Raw genomic sequence first — 21,888 nt, 5'->3', positions numbered from 1 at the left:
GTGGTTTTGATTTGAATTTCCCTGATGGCTAATGATTTTGAACATTTTTTCAGGTATCTGCTAGCCATTTGTATGTCTTCATTAGAAAAGTGTTCATATCTTCTGCCCATTTTATGATTTGTTTATTTGTTTCTCGTGTATTGAGTTTGAGAAGTTCTTTGTAGATCTTGGATACCAGTCCTTTATCTGTGGTGTCCTTTGCAAATATATTCTCCCATTCCGTGGGCTGCCTCTTAGTTTTTTTGACTGTTTCCTTGGCTGTGCAGAAGCTTTTTATCTTGATGAAGTCCCACAAGCTCATTTTTTCTTTTGTTTCTCTTGCCTTTGGAGATGTGTCATGAAAAAAGTTGCTGTGGCGGATATCATAGAGGTTGCTGCCTATGTTCTCCTCTAGAATTTTGATGGATTCCTGCCTAATAACATCAAGGTCTTTCATCCATTTGGAGATTTTTGTGTATGGTGTGAGAGAGTGGTCAAGTTTCATTCTTTTGCATGTAGCTGTCCAATTTTCCCAGCACCATTTATTGAAGAGACTGTCTTTTTTCCACCGGATGTTTTTTCCTGCTTTATCAAAGATTAGTTGCCCAAAGAGCCGAGGGTCCATTTCTGGGTTCTCTATTCTGTTCCATTGGTCGATGTGTCTGTTTTTATGCCAGTACCATGCTGTCTTTGTGATCACAACTTTGTAGTACAGCTTGAAATCCGGCATTGTGATGCCCCCAGCTTTGTTTTACCTTTTCAACAGCTCCTTGGCGATTTGGGGCCTTTTCTGGTTCCACACAAATTTAAGGGCTATTTGTTCCAGTTCTTTGAAAACTGTCATTGGAATTTTGATTGGGATANGAAAAATGTCCTCGGTATTTTGATCGGGATAGCATTGAAAGTGTAGATTGCTCTGGGTAGTATGGACATTTTAACTATGTTAATTCTTCCAATCCATGAGCATGGAATATTTTTCCATCTTTTTGTGTCTTCTTCAATGTCTTTCAAGAGTGGTTTGTAGTTTCTAGAATATAGATCCTTTACGTCTCTGGTTAATTCCGAGACAACGTATGATTTTTGGTACTATTGTAAATGGAATGGATTCCCTAATTTCTTTTTCATCAGTCTCATTGTTCGTGTATAGAAATGCAACTGATTTCTGAGCATTGATTTTGTATCCTGCCACCTTACTGAATTGTTCTATAACTTCTAATAGTTTGGGAGTGGATTCCTTTGGGTTTTCCATATAGAGTATCATGTCATCTGCAAAGAGAGACAGTTTGACTTCTTCTTTGCCGATTTGGATACCTTTGATCCCTTTTTGTCTTCTGATTGCTGTTGCAAGGACTTCTAGTACTATGTTGAATAATAGTGGCGAGAGTGGGCATCCTTGTCGTGTTCCTGATCTTAAGGGAAAGGCTTCCAGCTTTTCCCCATTGAGAATGACATTTGCTGTAGGCTTTTCATAGATGGTTTTTATGAGATTGAGGAATGTATCCTCTATCCCTACACTCCAAAGGGTTTTAATCAGGAACGGATGCTGTATTTTGTCAAATGCTTTTTCTGCATCTATTGAGAGGATCATATGTTCTTGACTCTTTTCTTGTTGATATGACCTATCACACTGATCGATTTGTGAATGTTGAACCACCCTTGCATCCCAGGGATGAATCCCACTTGGTCATGATGGATAATCCTTTTAATGTACTGTTGGGTCCTATTAGCCAGGATCTTGTTGAGAATTTTGGTGTCCATATTCATCAGGGATATCGGTCCATAATTCTCCTTTTTGATGGGGTCTTTGCCTGGTTTGGGGATCAAGGTAATACTGGCCTCACAGAATGAGTTTAGTAGCTTTCTTTCTCNAGGAGAATAGGTATTATTTCTTCTCTGAATGTTTGGTAGAATTCCCCAGGGAATCCATCAGGCCCTGGACTCTTGTTTTTTTGGGAGGTTTTTGATAACTGCTTAAATCTCTTCATAATTAATCGGTCTGTTTAAAAAATCAATTTCTTCCTGTTTCAGTGTTGGTAGTTTATAGGTTTCCAGGAAGGCATCCTTTTCTTCCAGGTTGTTGAATTTATTGGCATAAAGCTATTGATAAAAGTTTCTAATGATTCCTCCTATTTCATTGGTGTTGGTTGTGACCTCTCCCTTTTCATTCATAATTTTATTAATTTGGGTCCTTTCTCTATTCTTTTGGATAAGTCTTGCCAGTGGCTTATCTATTTTATTCTTTCAAAGAACCAGCTTCTAGTCCTGTTGATCTGCTCTACTGTGCTCCTGGTTTCTAATTCATTGATCTCTGCTCTAATCTTGATCAACTGCTTTCCTGTGCGTGGATTAGGCCTGTTCCTCTGTTGCTGTTCCAGCTTCTTGAGGTGAGAATATAAAAACTGCATTTTAGATTTTTCTATTCCTTTGAGTGAGGCTTGGATGGCTATGTATTTTCCCCTTAGGACTGCCTTTGCAGTATCCCATAGGCCTTGGACCATTGTGTTTTCATTCTCGTTGGTCTCCATAAATTGTTTAAATTGATTTTTGATTTCCTGGTTTATCGAATCATTCTTGAGCAGGATGGTTCTTAGTCTCCAAGTGTTTGAGTTTCTTCCAAATTTTTCCTTGTGGTTGAGTTTCAATTTCAAAGCACTGTGGTCTGAGAATATGCAGGGAATAATTTCAATCTTTTGGTATCGGTTGAGACCTGTTTTGTGAGCCAGCATATGATCTATTCTGGAAAATGTTTCATGTGCATTAGAAAAGAATGAGTATTCTTTTGTTTTGGGGTGTAGTGTTCTATATACATCTATGAGGTCCAACTCGTCTAGTATGGCATTCAAAGCTCTTGTTTCTTTGTTGATTTTCTGCTTAGGTGATCTGTCTATTTCTGATAGTGGAGTGTTGACGTCCCCTACTATTAATGTATTTTTATCTATAGGTCTCTTTATTCTGGTTAAGAGTTGGCTTGTGTATTTTGCTGCTCCCCTGTTGGGGGCATACAAATTTATAATTGTCATATCCACTTGTTGGATACAGCCTTTAAGAATAATATAGTGTCCTTCTGTATCTCTAACTACAGTCTTTACTTTAAAATCCAATCTGTCTGATATGAGAATTGCTACCCCAGCTTTCTTTTGAGGTCCATTGGCATGAAAAATGGTTTTCCATCCCTTCAGTTTCAGTCTGGATGTATCTTTAGGTTCAAAATGAGTCTCTTGTAGACAGCAAATGGATAGGTCATGTCTTTTTATCCAATCTGCAACCCTGTGGCGTTTTATGGGAGCATTTAGGCCATTTACATTGAGAGTGATTTTTGAGAAATATGATTTTAATGACGTCATGTTGCCTGTAAAGTCTTTGTTTCTATGGATTGTAAATTTCTGCTCTGTATCACTCTTGGGGCCTTTTACTTTTATAGAACCCCCCCCTTAATATCTCCTGTAGGGCTGGTTTCGTGGTTACAAAATTGGTCGGTGACTGGCGATTCTGGAAGGTCCTTATCTCTCCATCAATTCTGAATGACAGCCTTGCTGGATAAAGGATCCTTGGCTGCATGTTTTTCTCTGAAAGAGCTTTAAAAATGCCCCCCCCCACCCCTTCTCTCATTCCAGGTCTGTGTAGATAGGTCTGACGTAATCCTAATATTTTTGCCTTTGTACATGAGAACGTTCTTTGCCCTGGTCACTTTCAATACTGTATCCTTGGATCTAATATTTGCGAATTGCACTATGATGTGACATGGTGTAGGTTTGTCGTGGTTGAATTGGGGGGGGGGTCCTCTCTGCCTCGTGGACACGAATGCTTGTTTCCTTTCCTAGATTAGGGAAGTTTTCAGCTACAATTTGTTCAAACATCTCTTCTAGATCTCTATCTTTCTCCACCCCCTCGGGGATGCCAATGATTGTGACATTGGAAGGTTTCATTGAGTCAGTAATCTCCCGTAACCTACATTCTTGAGATTGGATTTTTTTTTTAAAGATTTTATTTATTTATTTATGTGAGAGAGAGAGACAGTCAGTGAGAGAGGGAACACAAGCAGGGAGAGTGGGAGAGGAAGAAGCAGGCTTCCAGCAGAGAACCCTGATGTGGGGCTCGATCCCAGAATGCTGGGATCACGCCCTGAGTTGAAGGCAGACACTTAACGACTGCGCCACCAGGAGCCCTGAGATTGGATTTTTGTGAGCCAAGTTTGTCTTAGCTTTCTCTTCTACCATCCCATCCTCCAATTCACTAATTCGTTCTTCTGCCTCATTTACCCTGGCCGTCAGGGCATCTAGTTTTGACTGCATTTGATTCATAGTATTTTTAATTTCTGCCGGATTTGCTCTCATTTCCGCCCTTAGAGATTCTATATTCTCGCTAATATTTTTGTTAATATTTTTTCAAGTCTACACATCATCTTGACCACTGTTATTCTGAACTCCATTTCTGATAATTTGGTTATATCCATATCCATCAGTTCTGTGGCAGAGGCCACAGGCTCATTTTCTTTTCTTTGCTGGGGGGGATTTCTCCTTCTCGTCATTCTGATGAGGAGAGGCTGCGGGGTTGTCCAGAGCCCAAATTATTGACCAGGATCCAGGCAGCGTGCTCTTGTTTTATAGGGACCTTAGGGATGTGGGCTTCTTGATTTTTTATCCTGTCTTCTGGGGGAGGGGCCTGCCGCGCTGATACTCAGGAAACCCTGTTTGGGTAGTCTCCCTGTCCCGAGAGGGGGGATGGGAATTGGCACAATGTGAGCTGGTATTTCCAGGCTCTGTTCTCTGGTGGCTTTCCTGGCGGTTTTCTGTGGCTCTTCTGAGAGAGCAGCAGTGGCCAAATCCCAGCCTCTGTCTCAGAACAAAGAGATCGCAGTCCGCTCTCCACTGAGCTCTTCTGGCCTCTTTAACTCTGTTTCTGCTGGTGTTGCTAAAAACCCTGTAGTGTCCTGGGTTGTGCGCCCCACAGCCGGCGTCCCAGCCCTCACTTTCAGGGCTGGCACGTTTCTGTCCTTTGTGTTTCTAACTCCGCCAGCCGCTCCCTGTGTGCGCTCCAGAGCTCCCTGTTTCAGTGTGGTTCGCGCGCACTCAGGAGCGCCGGTTTTCAGTCTGGTCACACGCGTGTTCCCAGGCTAATGGTCTCAGTCTGCTCTCTCTCCCGCGGATGCCAGTCCGTGAGTCCGGCCGCTCCCCAGTGCAGGTGGCTACCGCCTCCCAGCGCCCGAGTGCAGAGTCTCCCTCCCACTTCCGTCTATCTCCTGATATCTGTGCGCGGATTCATGGCTCCCCGCTTCGTACCTCAATACTCAGCGCTGGAGATGTTCATTTGTAAAGATCCAGATGTATCTTCCTGTGTCTCAGGGTGATTCCGTGGGTTTTCAGGGTGGTCTGGTACCTATCCAGCTCAACTCAGGGGACCAGCTGAAAAAGGGGACCCCTACTCCTCCGCCATCTTAACTCCTCCAAAAACTCAACTGTTTCTTATTTTTTTTTCTTTGAAACAATCTCAAACTTAAGGTTGCAAGTACAGTCAATACTGAATCAACCTCAAATACACTGAGAGTGTTATTCTTACAAATATGTACTCTTATGTATTCACAGTACAATAATCAGAATTAGTAAAACAGCACTGACCAATTACTATCACCTAATCCTTAGACTTTATTCAAGTTTCGTAAACTGTTCCAAAATGGTCTTCACATCTGTGTCTAGGAAAAGATGCATTTCATTTCATTGATTCTTAGTCTCCTTCCAAGCTAGGAAGACCAGGAACCTGGCACTCCTGTGCCTCTTTCCTGAGGTCAAATAATTCAAACTCAAAGATAAAATTTAAGCCAAAAGACAATGGCAAAGAAGCAATTACAATTCTTCTACACTCAGGAAAAGTTCTGGAAGTTGAGAAGTGGCCTTCTGTAGGTTCTGAGGCTTGCACTAACACGTGAGCCCTCACAGCCTGGAGCTGAGGCTGGGCAGTGGCTACTGGGTAAGGCCAGGGACAATAACATGGTAGTAATTTTGTGTACTGCCCTTCAATGTGGGTTTCTCTTGTTTACTTATGATTAGATTCAAATTATGAGTCTATGGACTATGACAAAAGTGATGTCACATTTGTTCACCGCACTCTATCAGCAAAGCAGTGATTTGACTCTACTGGCAATGTTAATTTTGATCAGTTGGACAGGCTTCTTCACTATAGTTACTCTTTCTCCATTTGTGGTTAGTAAATATTTGGGGTTATGGGGGAAGGACATCCAAATATGCTCATCATAATCAAACTGTCCATTCATTAATTCATTTACTTATAACAATATGGAAACATGGCTTCCCCTTTTATTCAACAGATTATGATCTATTACAATTATCTGCTTTGATGCTCAGGTTGTCCCATCTTGTACGAACAGTATGAATGCCCTTTCAAATTGCCTTCTGTGTCTGACATGTCCCTATCACTCTTTGAACACTTACACACTTTCAGCACAGTAAGATACTCCAGCTCATCATCTTCTTTCGCTACCCTAAACCTGGAATCACCCACTCTCCAAAATGTGCAAGTTCCTTTCCTGCTTTATTGAGGTAACACAATGCGACAGTTAGATATATGTATACATTGTGAAAGGATACCCCCCCATCAAGTTAATTAATACATTTGTCACCTCACATATTTACTATTCTTTTCCTTTGGTGAGAACATTTAGGTTCTATTTTCTTAGCAAATTTCAAATACACAATGCAGTGGTGTTTTGCAGTTTTTTTTTCTTTTTGTTTTTAAAAAGATTTTATTTATTTATTTATTTGAGAGAGAGCGCGAGCACAAGCAGCAGGGAGGGACAGAGGGAGAGGAAGCAGCAGACTCCTCTCTGACCAGGGAGTCCAAAGTGGGGCTCAATCCCAGGACCCTGAGATCATGACCCGAGCTGAAGGCAGACACTTAACCACCTGAGTCACAATGCAGTATTATAACCTATAGTTACCATGTTCATACACTGTAATGTAAGGTTCAAACCTTACAACTGTAAGTTCATACTGTTTTACCAACCTCTTCATATTTCCCCAAGCCTCCAGCAACCATCTTTTTATTGTTCTTATGAAGTCAAGTTTGTTTCTGTTTTTTTTTTTTTTTTTTTAAAGATTTTTTTATTTGTTTTACAGAGATAGAGACAGCCAGCGAGAGAGGGAACACAAGCAGGGGGAGTGGGAGAGGAAGAAGCAGGCTCATAGCAGAAGAGCCTGATGTGGGGCTCGATCCCATAGCGCCGGGATCACGCCCTGGGCCGAAGGCAGACGCTTAACCGCTGTGCCACCCAGGCGCCCCTGTTTCTGTTTTGATTGTACATATAAGTTATACCACACAGCATTTGTCTTTCTTTGGCTTATTTAACTTTATATAATGCTCTCCAGATTTATCCACATTATCACAAATTACAACATCTCCTTTTTTTTTGGCTGAATTACACTGTGTGTGTGTGTATGTATATATACGTATATACACACACACACATATATACACATACATACATACATATATACATGCATACATATATATACACACATACATATATACGTATATATACACACACATATATATACATATATACACACAAATATACACATGTATACATATATATACATACATATATACATATATATCTACACACACACACACACCATATATTCTGTATTCATTCATCAATGAACAGATACTTAGGTTGTTCCTATACACTGGCTATTGTAATTAATGCTGAAAAAAGGTTTAACAGAAACCAAAAGAAAGCAGGGGTAGCTATACTATATCGCACAAAATAGACTTTAAGCCAAAAACTATAATAAAAATCAAAGATGGTCTATATATAATAAAGGGATCAATTCATCAAGAAAATCAATTCCTAACAGAGGATCACCTAAATATATAGAACAAATATTAACAGATCTGAACAAAGAAAGAGACAACACATTTATAGCAGGGGACTTCAATATCCACCTTCAACAACGGATACATCATCCTGACCCCCCCCCCAAATCAATAAGGAAACTGAGTATTTGAGCTATACTTTAGACCAAATAGACCTTAACAAGAAATATATAGAACATTCATCCAACAGCAGCAGAATACACATTCTTCTCAAGTGAACATGGAACACTCTCCATGACAGATCAAATAATAGGTCACAAAACAATTCTTTTAGCAAATTTAAAAAGACAAACCATGCCAAATATCTTTTCTGACCACAAGAGTATGAACTAAAATTCAACAGGAGGAAAGCTGGAAAATTTACAAATATGTAGAGACAAAACCACCAATGGGTGAAAGAAATCAAAAGGGAAATCAAAAAATACCTGGAAACAAATGAAAATGGAAACACAACATACTAAAACCTACAGGATGCTGCTAAAGCATTTCTGAGAGGGAAATTTATAAGGATAAATGCATATATTAAGAAATCAGAAAGATCTCAGATACAAAACCTAACTTTACACCTCAAGGAATTAGAAAGAGAAGAACAAATTAAGCCCAAAGTTAGCAGAAGGAAGGAAATAATAAAGATCAGAGTGGAAATAAATGGAGACCCTCCTCACCCCCATATAGGAAAGATCAATGAAATTAAGAGCTGGTTTTAGAAAAGATAAATAAAATGGACAAATCTTTAACTACAATCTATTTTTTATTGGAGATTTTAATCCATTTGCATTTAAAGTAATAATCGATAGATATGGGTTTACCATTTATTTTGGTTTTTCTTTTTCTTGTTTTTTTTTAAATTTTTTAAATTTTTAAATTTTTTTTTAAGAGAGGGGGAGAGGCAGAGGGAAAGGGAGAAAGAGAATCTTAACAGGCTCCATGCCCAGTATGGAGCCCCATGCAGGGCTTGATCTTATGACCCTAAGATCATGAACTGAGCCAAAATCACAATGGACTGAGCCACCCAGGTGCTCCCTCCCATTTGTTATTTTGTTAATTGTGTTGTTTTCTAATTCCTGTTTTCCTTTTTTCCTTCTATACCAATATGCTCTGAATTCCCTTCTCTTTACATTTTGTATTTCTACTATAGGTTTTTGCTTTGTGGTTACCACAAGGTTTGCATTAGAACATATCTGTAAGTCTATTTTAAGCTGATAATAACTTCAAACACATACAAAAGCTTCCTCTCCCCATATTTTGTTCTGGATGTCACAATTGTGTATCCATCAAATTACTGTAGTTACAGGTTATTTTTTTAATACTTTTGTCTTTTAACCTTCATACTAGAGTTATAAGTGATTTACTCACTACCATTACAACACTAGAGTATTCTAAATGTAACTGTATTTACTTTTACCAGTATTATACTTTCATACATTTTGCTGATACTAATTAGTAACCTTTTGTTTCATCTTGAAGAACTCCCTTTAACATCTCTTGTAAGGGTGGGTCTGGTGATGACGAACTCCCTTAGCTTTTGCTTATCTGGAAAACTCTCTCATTCAATCCTGAATGATAACTTTGCTGGGTAAAGTACACTAGGTTGGAAGGTTTTTTGCTCATCACTTTGAATATATGATCCTTCTCCCTTTTGGTAAGTAATGTTTCTGCTCAAAAATCTATTGACAATCTTATGGGGGGGGTTCCCTTTTATGTAACAAGTTGCTTTTCTTTTGCTGCTTTCAAGATTCATTATTTGTCTTTAACTTTTGACAATTTAATCAAAAACTGTGGTGTGGGTCTCCTTGGATTTATCTTATTGGTATTTTCTAGGCTTCCTGGATCTGGATGTCTGTTTCTTTTCCCAGTTTAGGAGTTTTCAGCTATTATTTTTGTGAGTAAGCTTTCTGCTCCTTTCTCTCTTCTCCTTCTGGGATCCCTATAATGTATAAGATGGTCTGCTTTTATGGTGGTGTCCCATAATCCTATAAACTATCTCTACTTTTTGAATTTTTTCTTTTCTTTCCGCTCCAGGGGATGAATTCCGCTAACCTATCAAATTTGCTGATCTTTTCTTCCACTTGATCTAGTCTGTTTGGAATGCCTCTACTGAATTTTTTGTTTCAGTTATTATATTCTTCAACTCTGTGATTTCTTTTTGGTACTTTATATATTTTCTATGTCCTTGTTGAAATTCTTACTTTAGTCATGCATTGCTTCCTGACTTTGGTGAGAATCTTTTTGACTGTTATTGTGAATTCTCAATTAGACAAATCACCTATTTCTGCTTCATTAAGATCTGTTTCTGGATATTTATCTTGTTATTTTGTCTAGAACACATTCCTTTGTTTCTCCATTTTCCTTGACTGTTTGGTTTTGGAGCATTAGATAAAATGTCACCTTTCCCAGTCTTGACAGAGTGGTTATCATGTAGGAACTGAACCTTGTGTATCAGCTCTGCCCAAGTTCCTAGTTGTCTCTCAAACTTTTGATTGTCCAAACCTCCTCCTCTGCTCTTAGCAGGTTCCAGTAGTTGAGGGTGTACCAAGATCCATCAGTGTTCCAAAAAGAAGAATCAGTCAGTACCTAGATACAGACTGATTAGAAGCTGGATCCTTAGGCAGCAGATGGGAAAGTGTGTAGTTAGGTGCCGTTAGAGAAAAAACTGGAAGATAGGCATATTTGCCTACTCCCTCTATGCTAAGCCTGGGTGTGTAACTCCTGCATCCATTAACAACTATATCTTTGTTTGATACATTACTGTGGGACATGTGGATACAGCCCCATTGACTATTAGAGCCACATGATATAGGGACCTGTCCTTCAAGTGGCAGCTGCAAAAGCTTGGTTGGTTTAGCAGGGTGTTTTTTTTTTTTTTTTTTTAAATCATGAATGGCTGTTGTACTTTGTCGAATGCTTTTTCTGCATCTACCTAGTTTTTTTCCATTCTCTTGTTGATATGATACATCATACTGACTGATTTGGGAATCCTGAACCACCCTTCCATCATAGGAGTAAATTTCATTCAATCATGGTGAATTTTTTTAATGTGTTGTTGAATGCAGTTTGCTAATACATTGTTGAGGATATCTGCATCTATGTTCATCAGGGATATTGGCCTATAATTCTCTTTTTTTGTAGTGTGTTTATCTGGTTTGGGATCAGAGTAATGCTGACCTCATAGAATGAATTCAGAAGTTTTCCTTACTCTTCTGTTTTTTAGAATAGCTTGAGATGTGCAGAATTATTAACTCTTCTTTAAATATTTGATAGAATTCACCAGTGAAGCCATCTGGTCCTGGACTTTTCTTTGTTGGGAACTTTTTGATTACGGATTTAGTTTCATGGTAATTGATCTGTTCAAATATTCTATTTCTTCCTGCTTCAGTTTTGGTAGTTTATATGTTTCTAGGAATGTATCTGCTTCTTCTAGATTGTATCAATCTTTTGACATATAATTTTACATAACATTCTCTTATAATCCTTTCTATTTCTGTGGTGTTATTTCTCCTCTTTCATTTCTGATTTTGAGTCCCTTCTCTTTTTTTGATGAGCCTGGCAAATGGTGTATCAATTTTGTTATCTTTTCTAAGACCCAGCTCCTGGATTCATTAATCTAACATTTTTTTTTTTTTTAGTTTCTATTTCATGTATTTGTGCTTTAATCTTTATTATTTCCTTTCTTCTACTATTTTGGGGTTTTGTTTGTTCTAACTCCTTTAGGTGTAAGATTAGGTTATCTGAAATTTTTCTTGCTTCTTGAGATAGGCCTGTATTGCTATAAACTTCTCTCTTAAAACCACTTTTAAAGCATCTAAAAGATTCTGAACTGTTGTTTTCATTTTCATTTTTCTCCATGTATTTTTTTATTTCCTCTTTGATTTCTTGGTTGATCCATTCATTGTTTAGTAGCATGTTACTTAACCTCCACATATTTGTGTTCTTTCCAGATTTTTTCTTTTGGTTGATTTCCAGTTTCATAGCACTGTGGTTGGAAAAGATGCATGGTGTGACTTTGATCTTTCTGAATTTGTTGAGATTTGTTTTGTGGCCTAACATGTGATCTATTCTGGAGAGTGTTCCATGGGCACCTGGGTGGCTCAGTAGTTTAAGCAACTGCCTTCGGCTCAGGTCATGATCTCAGGGTCCTGGGATCGAGCCCTGTGTCAGGCTCCCTGCTCATCCAGGAGCCTGCTTCTCCCTCTCCCTCTCCCTCTCCTCCCTGCTCACTCACTTTCTCTCTCTCAAATAAATAAAATCTTTAAAAAAAAGAAAAAGAAAAAAGGAAAAGGATGTGCATTCTGCTGATTGAGGGTAGAATGTTCCAAATATATCTGTTAGATCCATGTGGTCCAAAGTGTCATCAAAGTCATTGTTTTCTTGTTGATTTTCTGTTTGAATGATCTATCCATTGATGTAAGTGGGGTGTTAAAGTCCCCTACTATTAATACAGTACTATCAATTACTTTCTTTATGTTTGTTGATAGCTGCTTTATGTTTTGGGTGCTCCCACTTTGGGTACATAAATATTTACATTGTTGTCTCTTCTTGTTGGATTGTTCCTTTTATGATTATGTAGTATCTTTCTTTGGCTCTCATTACAGTATTTTGTTAAAAGTCTATTTTGTTTCATGTAAGTACTGCTATACACTGGCTTTCTTTTCATTTCCATTTCCATAAGTGTTATATTCTATCTCTTCACTTTCAATCTGCATGCGTCTTTAGGTCTGAAATGAGTCTCTTGTAGGCAGCATATATATGGATCTTGGGTTTTTTATCCATTCCACCATCCTATGTCTTCTGATTGAAGCATTTAGTTCATTTACATTCAAAGTAACTATTGATAGGTATGTACTTACTGCCACTTTACTTGCTTTTTTAAGGTTGGTTTTGTAATTCTCTGTTCTCTTCCTTTCTTCTCTCGCGGTTTGTTGGCTTTCTTTAGTGAAACTTTCTTTCCTCTGTTATTTCTTGGAATAGTTTGATATATTTGGATTCCTTTCTCTTTATTTTTTGCATATCTATTACTGGTTTTTGATTTGTGGTTACCATTAGGTTTACATGTAACAACTTAGTATATAGCAGTCCATATTAATTTGATGGTTGCTTAAGTCTGAAGCCATTCTAAAAGCGCTAAATTTTTACTCCCCCCACATTTTAGGTATGTAGTGTCCTACTTTACATCCTTTTACTTTGTGAAACACTTGACGAATTTCTAAAGATATTTTATAGCTCTTGTCTGAAAATATTTTTCAGACTTCCCACTTTTTCTAACTCCTGCTTATGGTTTTTCCCCCACTCAGAGAACCCCTTTAACATTTCTTATAGAACTGGCTTAGTAGTGATGAATTCCTTTAACTTTTGTTTGTCTTGGAAACTCTCTCTCCTTCTATTCTGAATGATAGCCTTGCTGGATGGATTCAGTTGCAGGTTTTTTTCTGTTAGCACTCTGAATATATTATGCCACTCCTTCTGGCCTGAAAAGTTTCTGCTGAAAAAAATCAGCTGATAGCCTTATCATATTCCCCTTGTATATAACTGTCTTCTTTTGTTTGCTGCTTTATAAATTATCCTTAGCTCTACTTTTTCCATTTTAATTACTATGTGTCTTATGGATCTCCTTGGGTTGATTTTGTTGGGGAATCTTTGTGCTTCCTGGATCTGGATTTGTTTCCTTCCCTAGATTTGTTTCCTTCCCTAGATTCAAGAAGTTTTCCACTATCATTTCTTCAAATAAATTTTCTGTCCTCTTTTTGCTCTCTTCTCCTTGTGGGATCCCTATAATGTGAATACTGTTACACTTGACAATATTGCTAAGTTTCCTTAATCTATTCTCTTTTTTTATTATTCTTTTTTCTTCCTCTTGTTTGGCTTAATTGCTTTCCATTATTCTGTTCTCCAGGTCACTGCATCTGCTCTTCTGCTCCCTCTCGTCTACTATTCATTCCCTCTAGTGTATTTTTAATTTTAGTTATTGAGTTCTTCATCTCTGATAGGTTCTTTTCTGTATTACATCTCTTTTTGAGGATCTCGCTGAGATTTACCACTCTTTTCTCAAGTTCAGTGAGCATCTCTATGACCATTACTTTGAATTCCCTAACAGGCATATAACCTACCTCAGCTTCATTTAGGTCTCTTGATGTGGTTCTGTCCTTTGCTTTCATTTGGGACATATTCCTCTATCTCCTCATTTTGTTTAACTCGGTGTCTGTTTCTCTATGTTAGGAAAGTCAGCTTTGTCTTCTACTCTTGAAAGTAGTGGCTTTATAAGGGGTGTCTGAGTGGCACAGTCAGATAGGTGTCTGACTCTCAGTTTTGTCTCAAGTCATGATCTTGGGGATGTAAGACTGAGCCCTGTGCTGGGCTCCACCTCCGTGCAGAGTTTGCTTAAGGCTCTCTCTCCCCCTGCCCATCCCCCAAAATAAACAAATAAATCTGAAAAAAAAAAAAAAAAAGTAGTGGCATTATGAAGAAGAGTCTCTGTGGTGGCCTACAGTACAATGTCCCCTATTCACCAGAACCTGGTGCTTTAGGGTATCTCTTATGTGTGTTGTGTGCACCCTCCTGTTGTGACTGAGCCATGTTTGCCTTCAGTCCTGTCATTTGCAATGGCTCTCTGTCTGCCGTGGGCAAAGTTTGGTCTTTGTGTTATTTGTGAGCCAGTCTCGTGCTGCCTTGGGCTTGAGTTGGGTCAGCATTTGCCAGAACCATGGTCACACAGTACTGCAGGCCACATTCCCTGTGTCATCCCCTGAGCATTTTGTTGGTGGGCAGTCAGACCCAACCCATTGTGGGGCTGCAGTTGGATTAGGGTGTGTGGTTTCTTGCCCTCTCTCCAGGGTAAGAGTCACTTTGAGGGGTGCTGATCCCTGTTGGGGATGCTTGCACATTGCCATGCTTGCAGTACCACTTTGGAGGGACTCCAGTTGAGGATGTGTTAGAGGCGGCGGGTCTGTAAGTGAATGCAAAGAGGGACGTGCAGTGTTACCAAGGTTTGTGCCAGTCTGCTGTGGTAGGGTAATGTAGAGGATTTGGGAAAACTCCTGCAGTGGGTGTGTTGGAGGGGGCGGGTTTGAAGAGCATGGGGATGGAATTAGTAAGCTAGGTGAAGAGTGTGAAGCACTGGTTCCCATACGCGTCTGTTTCTAGGCTGGGTAGGCAGGGAGGGAAATGGCACCCACCAGCTCTTTTGTTCTTAGAAAAGTCTCCTACTGTTCCCTGCCCCTGCAGCACACTTCTGAGTCCAGGAATTAAATTCCGTTCTGCTTCTAATTCAAGATTAGAAACCATCCCCCAGGGGTGCCTGGGTGGCACAGCGGTTATGCGTCTGCCTTCGGCTCAGGGCGTGATCCCAGCGTTCTGGGATCGAGCCCCACATCAGGCTCCTCCGCTGTGAGCCTGCTTCTTCCTCTCCCACTCCCCCTGCTTGTGTTCCCTCTCTTGCTGGCTGTCTCTATCTCTGTCAAATAAATAAATAAAATCTTTAAAAAAAAAAAAAAAAAAGGAAACCATCCCCCAACTCAAATAAATTTTCAAACTGCTGCTTCTATGCTATATCTCAGCAGGGTTGTTATGCTGTCTCTTGAAGGACAGGGACTCAGTTTCCCATTGCCCTCTAGCTCAGAGCTGAGCCTGATGACTTTTAAAGTTCTGGGCGTTAAGCCCCATTGTTTTTAAGAATGCAAGAAGCTAAACCCCTCTGGTTTTCAAAGCCGAATGTTATGGGGATTCATCTTCCCATAGTAAGTCCCTCATACCTCCATGTGGGGTCTGCTCCTTTCCTCTGTCTGAATCCTCAGTGTTCCTCACTCCCACAGACAACCCCAAAGGTCCATTTAGCTTCTGACCATGTCTCTTCCCACCCTCTTCCATGTAGCCTCTTCTCTTTATTTAGCTATGGAGTATCTGTTCTGCCAGTCTTCACGTCATTTTCTGGGTTATTTACACTGATGTGGGTGTTATAAAGTATATCTGTGAAATGAGGCGAGCCTAGGATCCTCCTACTCTGCCATCTTCCCCAGAATCTCCTTAGTCCTTTGTTTTAATGGAGCACATATACCAGCAGTATCTTCAAAAGCTTTGGGAGATTAATTTTGAGAGTTTAAATACCTACAATTATGTTTCTTCACAATTAAATGATAGCCTGAAATAGGATTCAAGATTAGAAACCACCCCCCACCCAAATTCTGAAAATATTGCTCCATCTTCTTTTAATCACAACTCTGAGATATAATTAAGATACCATATAATTCATCTATTAAAAGTGTACAATTTAGAGAGTACAAATATCTAATTATAAAGAGTTTTAAGAACCACAATTGCTACGTATTAGCTAAAATGTTAACTCAGGGGGCACCTGGGTGGCTCAGTCGGTTAAGTGTCTGCCTCTGTCTCAGGTCATGGTCCCAGGGTCCTGGGACTGAGCCCTGCGTCAGGTGCCTTGCTCAGTGGAAAGCCTGCTTCTTCCTCTCCCTCTGCCCCTACCCCCCATCCGTGCTCTCAGCTGCAACTTTTACAACAAAGGTACATTATTCCTTTCATTTTAAGAAATATTTCATAAATAAAATCTACCATCAACAATGTGCCAAGCACTACAGAGACACACAAACAAGACAGTTCCTGGCCTAAAATATTGTCACAAAAACAAACAGGTAAACAACTACAACATGATGTACTAAAAAAATGCTATAACAGAGTTATGAGTGCAAGGAGACCACAGAGGGTATAGGCGCAGTATTCAGGGAATACTATGTAATTGAGCCAGTGATCTCTCAAAGGAGTAGAGGGAAGAAGTGATTAAAAAAGAATGTACTGCTGACATCACAGAATGATCACCTGACAGTAAATATTCAGAGCCCAAACAGTAAGATGCAGGAGATGGTCAAGTTCTATAGTACAATTTTTGGTCTATAATATATTTAAAAGAAAGCATAAACACTATATAAGTCTTTGGAATAAAACATTCCAAGGTCCAAATAGATGAACTTACATGAAATTTCAGAATAAACCAAACTCTATATAATCTGGATGGGTAAGAAAAAAAAGAGGAGGAGTAAAAACAGACAATTACCTCCTTTTGTAGTATCATTCTGAGCCTGGATGCCATGATGCAATGAATTATGAATGGCAGAAAGAAGATCTGCTGCTTGAACCATCAATTTTTGAGCTTCTGCAACAGCACTGGTCTAGCAAATAAATCACCAAAAACATTCTTACATATTCTTTCACTGAAAGATATACATTAAATAGGAAAATCCTATAAACAATAATGAAATTAAATGTTGTAATGACATTGGTTCTCACAAACTATTCACTTAATACAGGATGCTCAGATCCTGTTAGGATAAAATTATTATTTTTTTTACCCATTTCTATTCTTGTAGGAGCCATTAAAAAATAATGGGAAACATTTCTGGCTTGTTCTGTTCGTCTTACATTTTAAAAAAATAAAGGAAAAAAACTGAACTGTGGTCAACTGGAAATTTTCAGCATTTCTACTATGCCATTCATTAAGGTGAATTAAAAAAAAAAACAGGAAAAAAGAGACTTAGAAGTTAGATCAATGATAAAGGTTGGATCTCTACTCACCACTTCCTAATTATCCACAAATTAGTCTGTAATTGACTTGAGTTAACGCAAATACACACGAAGAAAAAATATTCACCATCTAGGGCTTTTTTGTTTTACACAAATCCAACAGTTAATTATTGAACTGAATGAAAGAAGAGGTCTAACCTAAAATTCCCATTTTTGCTTTCTCCTTTTCAATTCACAAAACAGGACTACACACAAGCAATTTCAGTTTCTATTATTACACCACTAGTAAGTAATATAAAATGTTATTTTTATATATCAACAGTAGACACAGGTATGTTATGGAACAGAATGTAAATTCATGTGACTTTTTGAGAAAGTTATCTAATATCTCTAACATCATATATATATGTATATATAATATACATAAAATATACCAAATGCTGAATGCTGTATATGTGTGATGGAGGCGTTTCAATGGAAAAGTCTCAGAACTACTTCAATAACACACCATGTCCTGCCCCCCAAAAAAGCCCACTGAAATAGATTAAACGCTCTTACCTCTTTCTTAGTAAAGGCTATAAGCACTGTGAGTAACACTCGAGTGAATTTCACTCTGCTGAATACTGCTAAACACTGCTGGTGCTAAAAAAAAAAGAAAGGACTAAAAGTTAAAAGATGCAAAGTTTGTCAAAGGAATTTCATTTTAAAATATAGTATTTTAAGTCCTAAATTTCAATGCAAATAACTTACTATATTCAAAACACCTTCACTTACAGTCTTTTAAATGCCTGAAAATGAGCTGCAGAAAATAAAGCCTGTTCTACTGAAATAGAAAGTAAAGCTTCTGTATCAATGGGATGGATTTTTCCTTAAGTAGAAAGTTAGACTATTATCTCAAAAACTGATTTAATTACATTTTAAACAGAACTGATGAAAAGATGCTTTAAGCATTCAGAAAATTAAGGATCTCGACAAAGGTTTAGTGCCTTTCATACTGTCCAAGTTCTTGAGTTTTGCCAAGTTTTGATGCATCATCTGTAAAAAATCATTTTTCTTCCTACCTCACAGGAATATTGAAGAGCTTTGAAATCATGTATTTGAAAGAGCTGTATTATTCTATCAAAACAAATACAAGGGAAATAAAATCCCTTGCAATGTCCAATTTGTAAAGAAATACCTTAAAAAGGGCTTCCATAAATTATAACGCAGTTCCTAAAACTACAACATTAAGAGGTAGACTTCTCTGATATTATCTACCAGAAAATAAGTTCAATTACTTCTAGTTCAACTTCTGGATCTCTTTCTTCTCCTTGTCGACTTCGAGTACTCTAAAATTTTAAAAAACGTGAATTAAAATAAACACAAACTTGTAGAAATATTAGCTTATAAATATACAAGGTAAAGAGCTAAATTAATTTTTTGAGTATACATAAAAATTTATTTTTAAGAAAAATATTTGGAAGAAAAAAGTTGTAACTTTTATTTTTCTCCTATTAATACTATATACAGTCTATTTTGATATAAATTATTAAGACCATATAGAATAAGGTATTAAAAACAGCAAAAGCAAAACAATGAAATAAGTACATGGCAAACAGTACTTCTTTCTTTTTGAAAGGACGTATTAATTGAAAGTCTTGATGCTCTCAAAACTAACCCTGTTAGAAAAAAATAGTAACCTTTACACAAATTACATCATAAAGTCACATTGTAAATACTGACTGCTCTACACTAAAATGCAAAACCTCTTCCATGAGTATCATATAACGGACTATTCTGACAACTGTAGGGCAGTTACTATAGGAAGATCTGGCAGAATATCTGGGTTCTAGCCCTGCGCTGCCCTTCCTAGTGGCATGCCCTTCAGTAGACTCAGTTTATTTAACTCTTTTAAGCTGCATTTTCCTCACCCAAAACTAGGGCACCATGTGCATTTTTTTATTGCCTAATTCACTACTTAATTATAAATATCAACTAAGGCAATAATATAAAATTGCTTTGACAACCATGTTGTGTTACACAAGTATAAAAGAACAGCAGAAATACAACTTTTTTCCTTTTTTTAAATCTCTGTAAGAACCAAATCGTTAGGGTCATCTGGCTGAAGGGTATCATTTGTAGGAGTCTTTCACCAGATTTGGGATACCACCATTTACTGAGGTAGTCTACCTTGTTGCAGACTTTGTAACAGCTGTTGCAGAAGATCTCCTTACCTCTGAGAGGAACTTAAAATTCTAGATTATGCTATTCTTAAAAGAGCATATGATTAATTCTAAAACACTGGCAAAAAAATTGAAAAATCTTCAAAGTTAAATTTTCAGTACTTGAAAGGGACATTAATTCACCAGAAACAACTGTTTTAGCTGCCTTCAAATTAATTGCAAAAAAGGCACAGCATATATAAAGGAAGCTAGTGGCCTTCCTTACGCTAGCTGTAATTAGCTAAAGGTAACTTGACATTTAGAAGAATATGAAAATCCTATACCAAAGCAAAGAGAAAAGAAGTATACCTTTACTCTTCTTTGCATGTCATCCTCCACATCTTTTAGCATGCCTAGAAAGAGAGACAATGAGTTTAAACAGGAAACAAATTCAAACACAAAACTTGTGTATCATCTTATAAACTGTTTTACCTGTAACTCGAAGGTCTGTCACACTGTTAGCCATTTTAAATCCATAAGTCATTGATTGAAAATCTTCCTGTACAGGAAAGGAATAATTAGGCCCTTGAGTAGTAGCAAAACCTTTTATTATATTCCTCTTACGAAATCCTTCTTTGCTAATATGAACACAGTAACAAATGTCATTCTGCTTGTCTAAATACTGCTACCATACATAGACAATTTCCCTACAGTGTATCGTTAAAACACCATATTCTAATGCTGTCTTCACCTTTAATCGTTTGCCCTTAGGCAATTTAAATACACTTGCATTTAGTATTTTCATTTGCAAAATAAGGTTAACGCTAATAATGTCAGAAAGTAATAATTCCCACTTACAAAGTATTCGCACGTTCACAAGTGAACAGTAAATACATAGTAACTACTGCCTGACAATAAGTTTGCAAAATCTATATAAGATTTTTACTTCAAAAATTATCAAATGCTTGTTTACACAGTTAGGCCACAAAAGTTAAGCCTTCTCAAACAGAATTACTCAAAGTGATAGCAAAAGCATATTTCCACTTCAGCCCCACTGTAAAGAAAAAAATTATTTATACATATATGGATTCTCACCTGCGAAATCATTAAAATACCGCTGAGACATTACCAAATAAGTAGTTTGCTATACTCACCTTGAAAACTGAATTTATTTAATATCATTTGGCTGATTCAATTAAGTCAAAAGCTCTATTAAAAGAATGTTTCTATTGTATTATAATTCTTACAAAAATGTACATAGAAGCCTAAATATATTGGAATAATAAGCATTTACAGCAGTATCTAGAGCTATGGCAACATTTCTGTGGATTCTTAACAAAAACATAAGTGAGTACACAATCCATATCATGTACTATATGTTATGAACAGACAGAGGAAAAAAAAAAAAACAACAACGTCCCTGGGTTCAAAGAACTATTGTTAGTGGTATTATAAGACTCAAAGGATTGGGTCTTTTAAAAATCTCAGGTTGTGTTACAGAGCTATAAGCTTATCCTCTAGGTAAAGTTTATACTCTATCCCTACTTGGCCACCACCAAATAGGATTCTCACATTTTACACATCTTTCAAAAAGGAACTCTCCCAGTGTTTACCATGTTGCTAAATGGCACACCCATCCACCCAGTTACTCTGGCTGAAAACCTGTACCTCAATTCCTCTAGATTTTTTTCTTTTCTTCTCTCTCTTTTTTTTTTTTTTAAAAGACAGGGAGAAAAAGAATCTCAAGCAGACTCCATGCCCAGCGTGGAGCCTGATGCAGGGCTTGATTTCAAGATCCTGAGATCACGACCTCACACAAAAGCAAGTCGGACACTTAACTGACTGAGCTATCCAGGTGTCCCTCCTCTCATTTTCCCATGCCCTGTATCAAACCATCAATAGACGTGACGTTCAAAGTCTCATCTAAGCATAACTCCCACCATTCACAGCTATCTCTAGTGAAGTCACCAGCCCCTCTCACTTCTACACCTGCCTCCACACAGGTCACCCCCCTTCCATGCTTATCCCTGCTACAATTTATTCACTGCCAGAAGCCAAAGGGATTGTTTTAAAATAAGTCATTTCACATCACCTCCTACTCAAAACCTTTCAATTGTTTTCCTGCTCACAGGAAAATCCAACCTACATGAACTGATGCCTACCACCAATTACCATGCACCTTTGGCCTCCCCCTCCAACCTCATTCCCTTCCACCTACCATTCTTCTCCACACTCACTACACTGCAGTCACACAGGCCTTCTTGTCATCCTTTGGACACATCAAACACATTCTCTTCTCAGGATCTCTGCACTTGCTGACCCCTCCCCACAAAGTTTCTTCCAAAGATTTCCA

The 21,888-nt window shown here is 38.0% G+C and overlaps 1 protein-coding gene across 6 annotated transcripts in view; it reads right to left on the bottom strand.

The window, feature by feature from the left end:
* NAA35 (N-alpha-acetyltransferase 35, NatC auxiliary subunit) overlaps positions 1 to 21,888 on the bottom strand; it is a 94,197-nt gene that overhangs the window by 34,938 nt on the left and 37,371 nt on the right. For all 6 annotated transcript variants that reach the window (XM_034647154.1, XM_034647155.1, XM_019794987.2 and 3 more), the window contains 5 exons: positions 20,028 to 20,094; positions 19,905 to 19,948; positions 18,672 to 18,722; positions 17,953 to 18,036; positions 16,928 to 17,042 (listed from right to left, as the gene is read on the bottom strand). In XM_034647154.1, coding sequence (XP_034503045.1) covers positions 16,928 to 17,042; positions 17,953 to 18,036; positions 18,672 to 18,722; positions 19,905 to 19,948; positions 20,028 to 20,094 — 361 coding nt within the window. The remainder of the gene's footprint in view (positions 1 to 16,927; positions 17,043 to 17,952; positions 18,037 to 18,671; positions 18,723 to 19,904; positions 19,949 to 20,027; positions 20,095 to 21,888) is intronic.

This window comes from Ailuropoda melanoleuca, chromosome 17, assembly GCF_002007445.2.
Source record: "Ailuropoda melanoleuca isolate Jingjing chromosome 17, ASM200744v2, whole genome shotgun sequence".
Lineage (NCBI taxonomy): Eukaryota > Metazoa > Chordata > Mammalia > Carnivora > Ursidae > Ailuropoda > Ailuropoda melanoleuca.
This window is presented reverse-complemented; position numbering and strand designations above follow the sequence as displayed.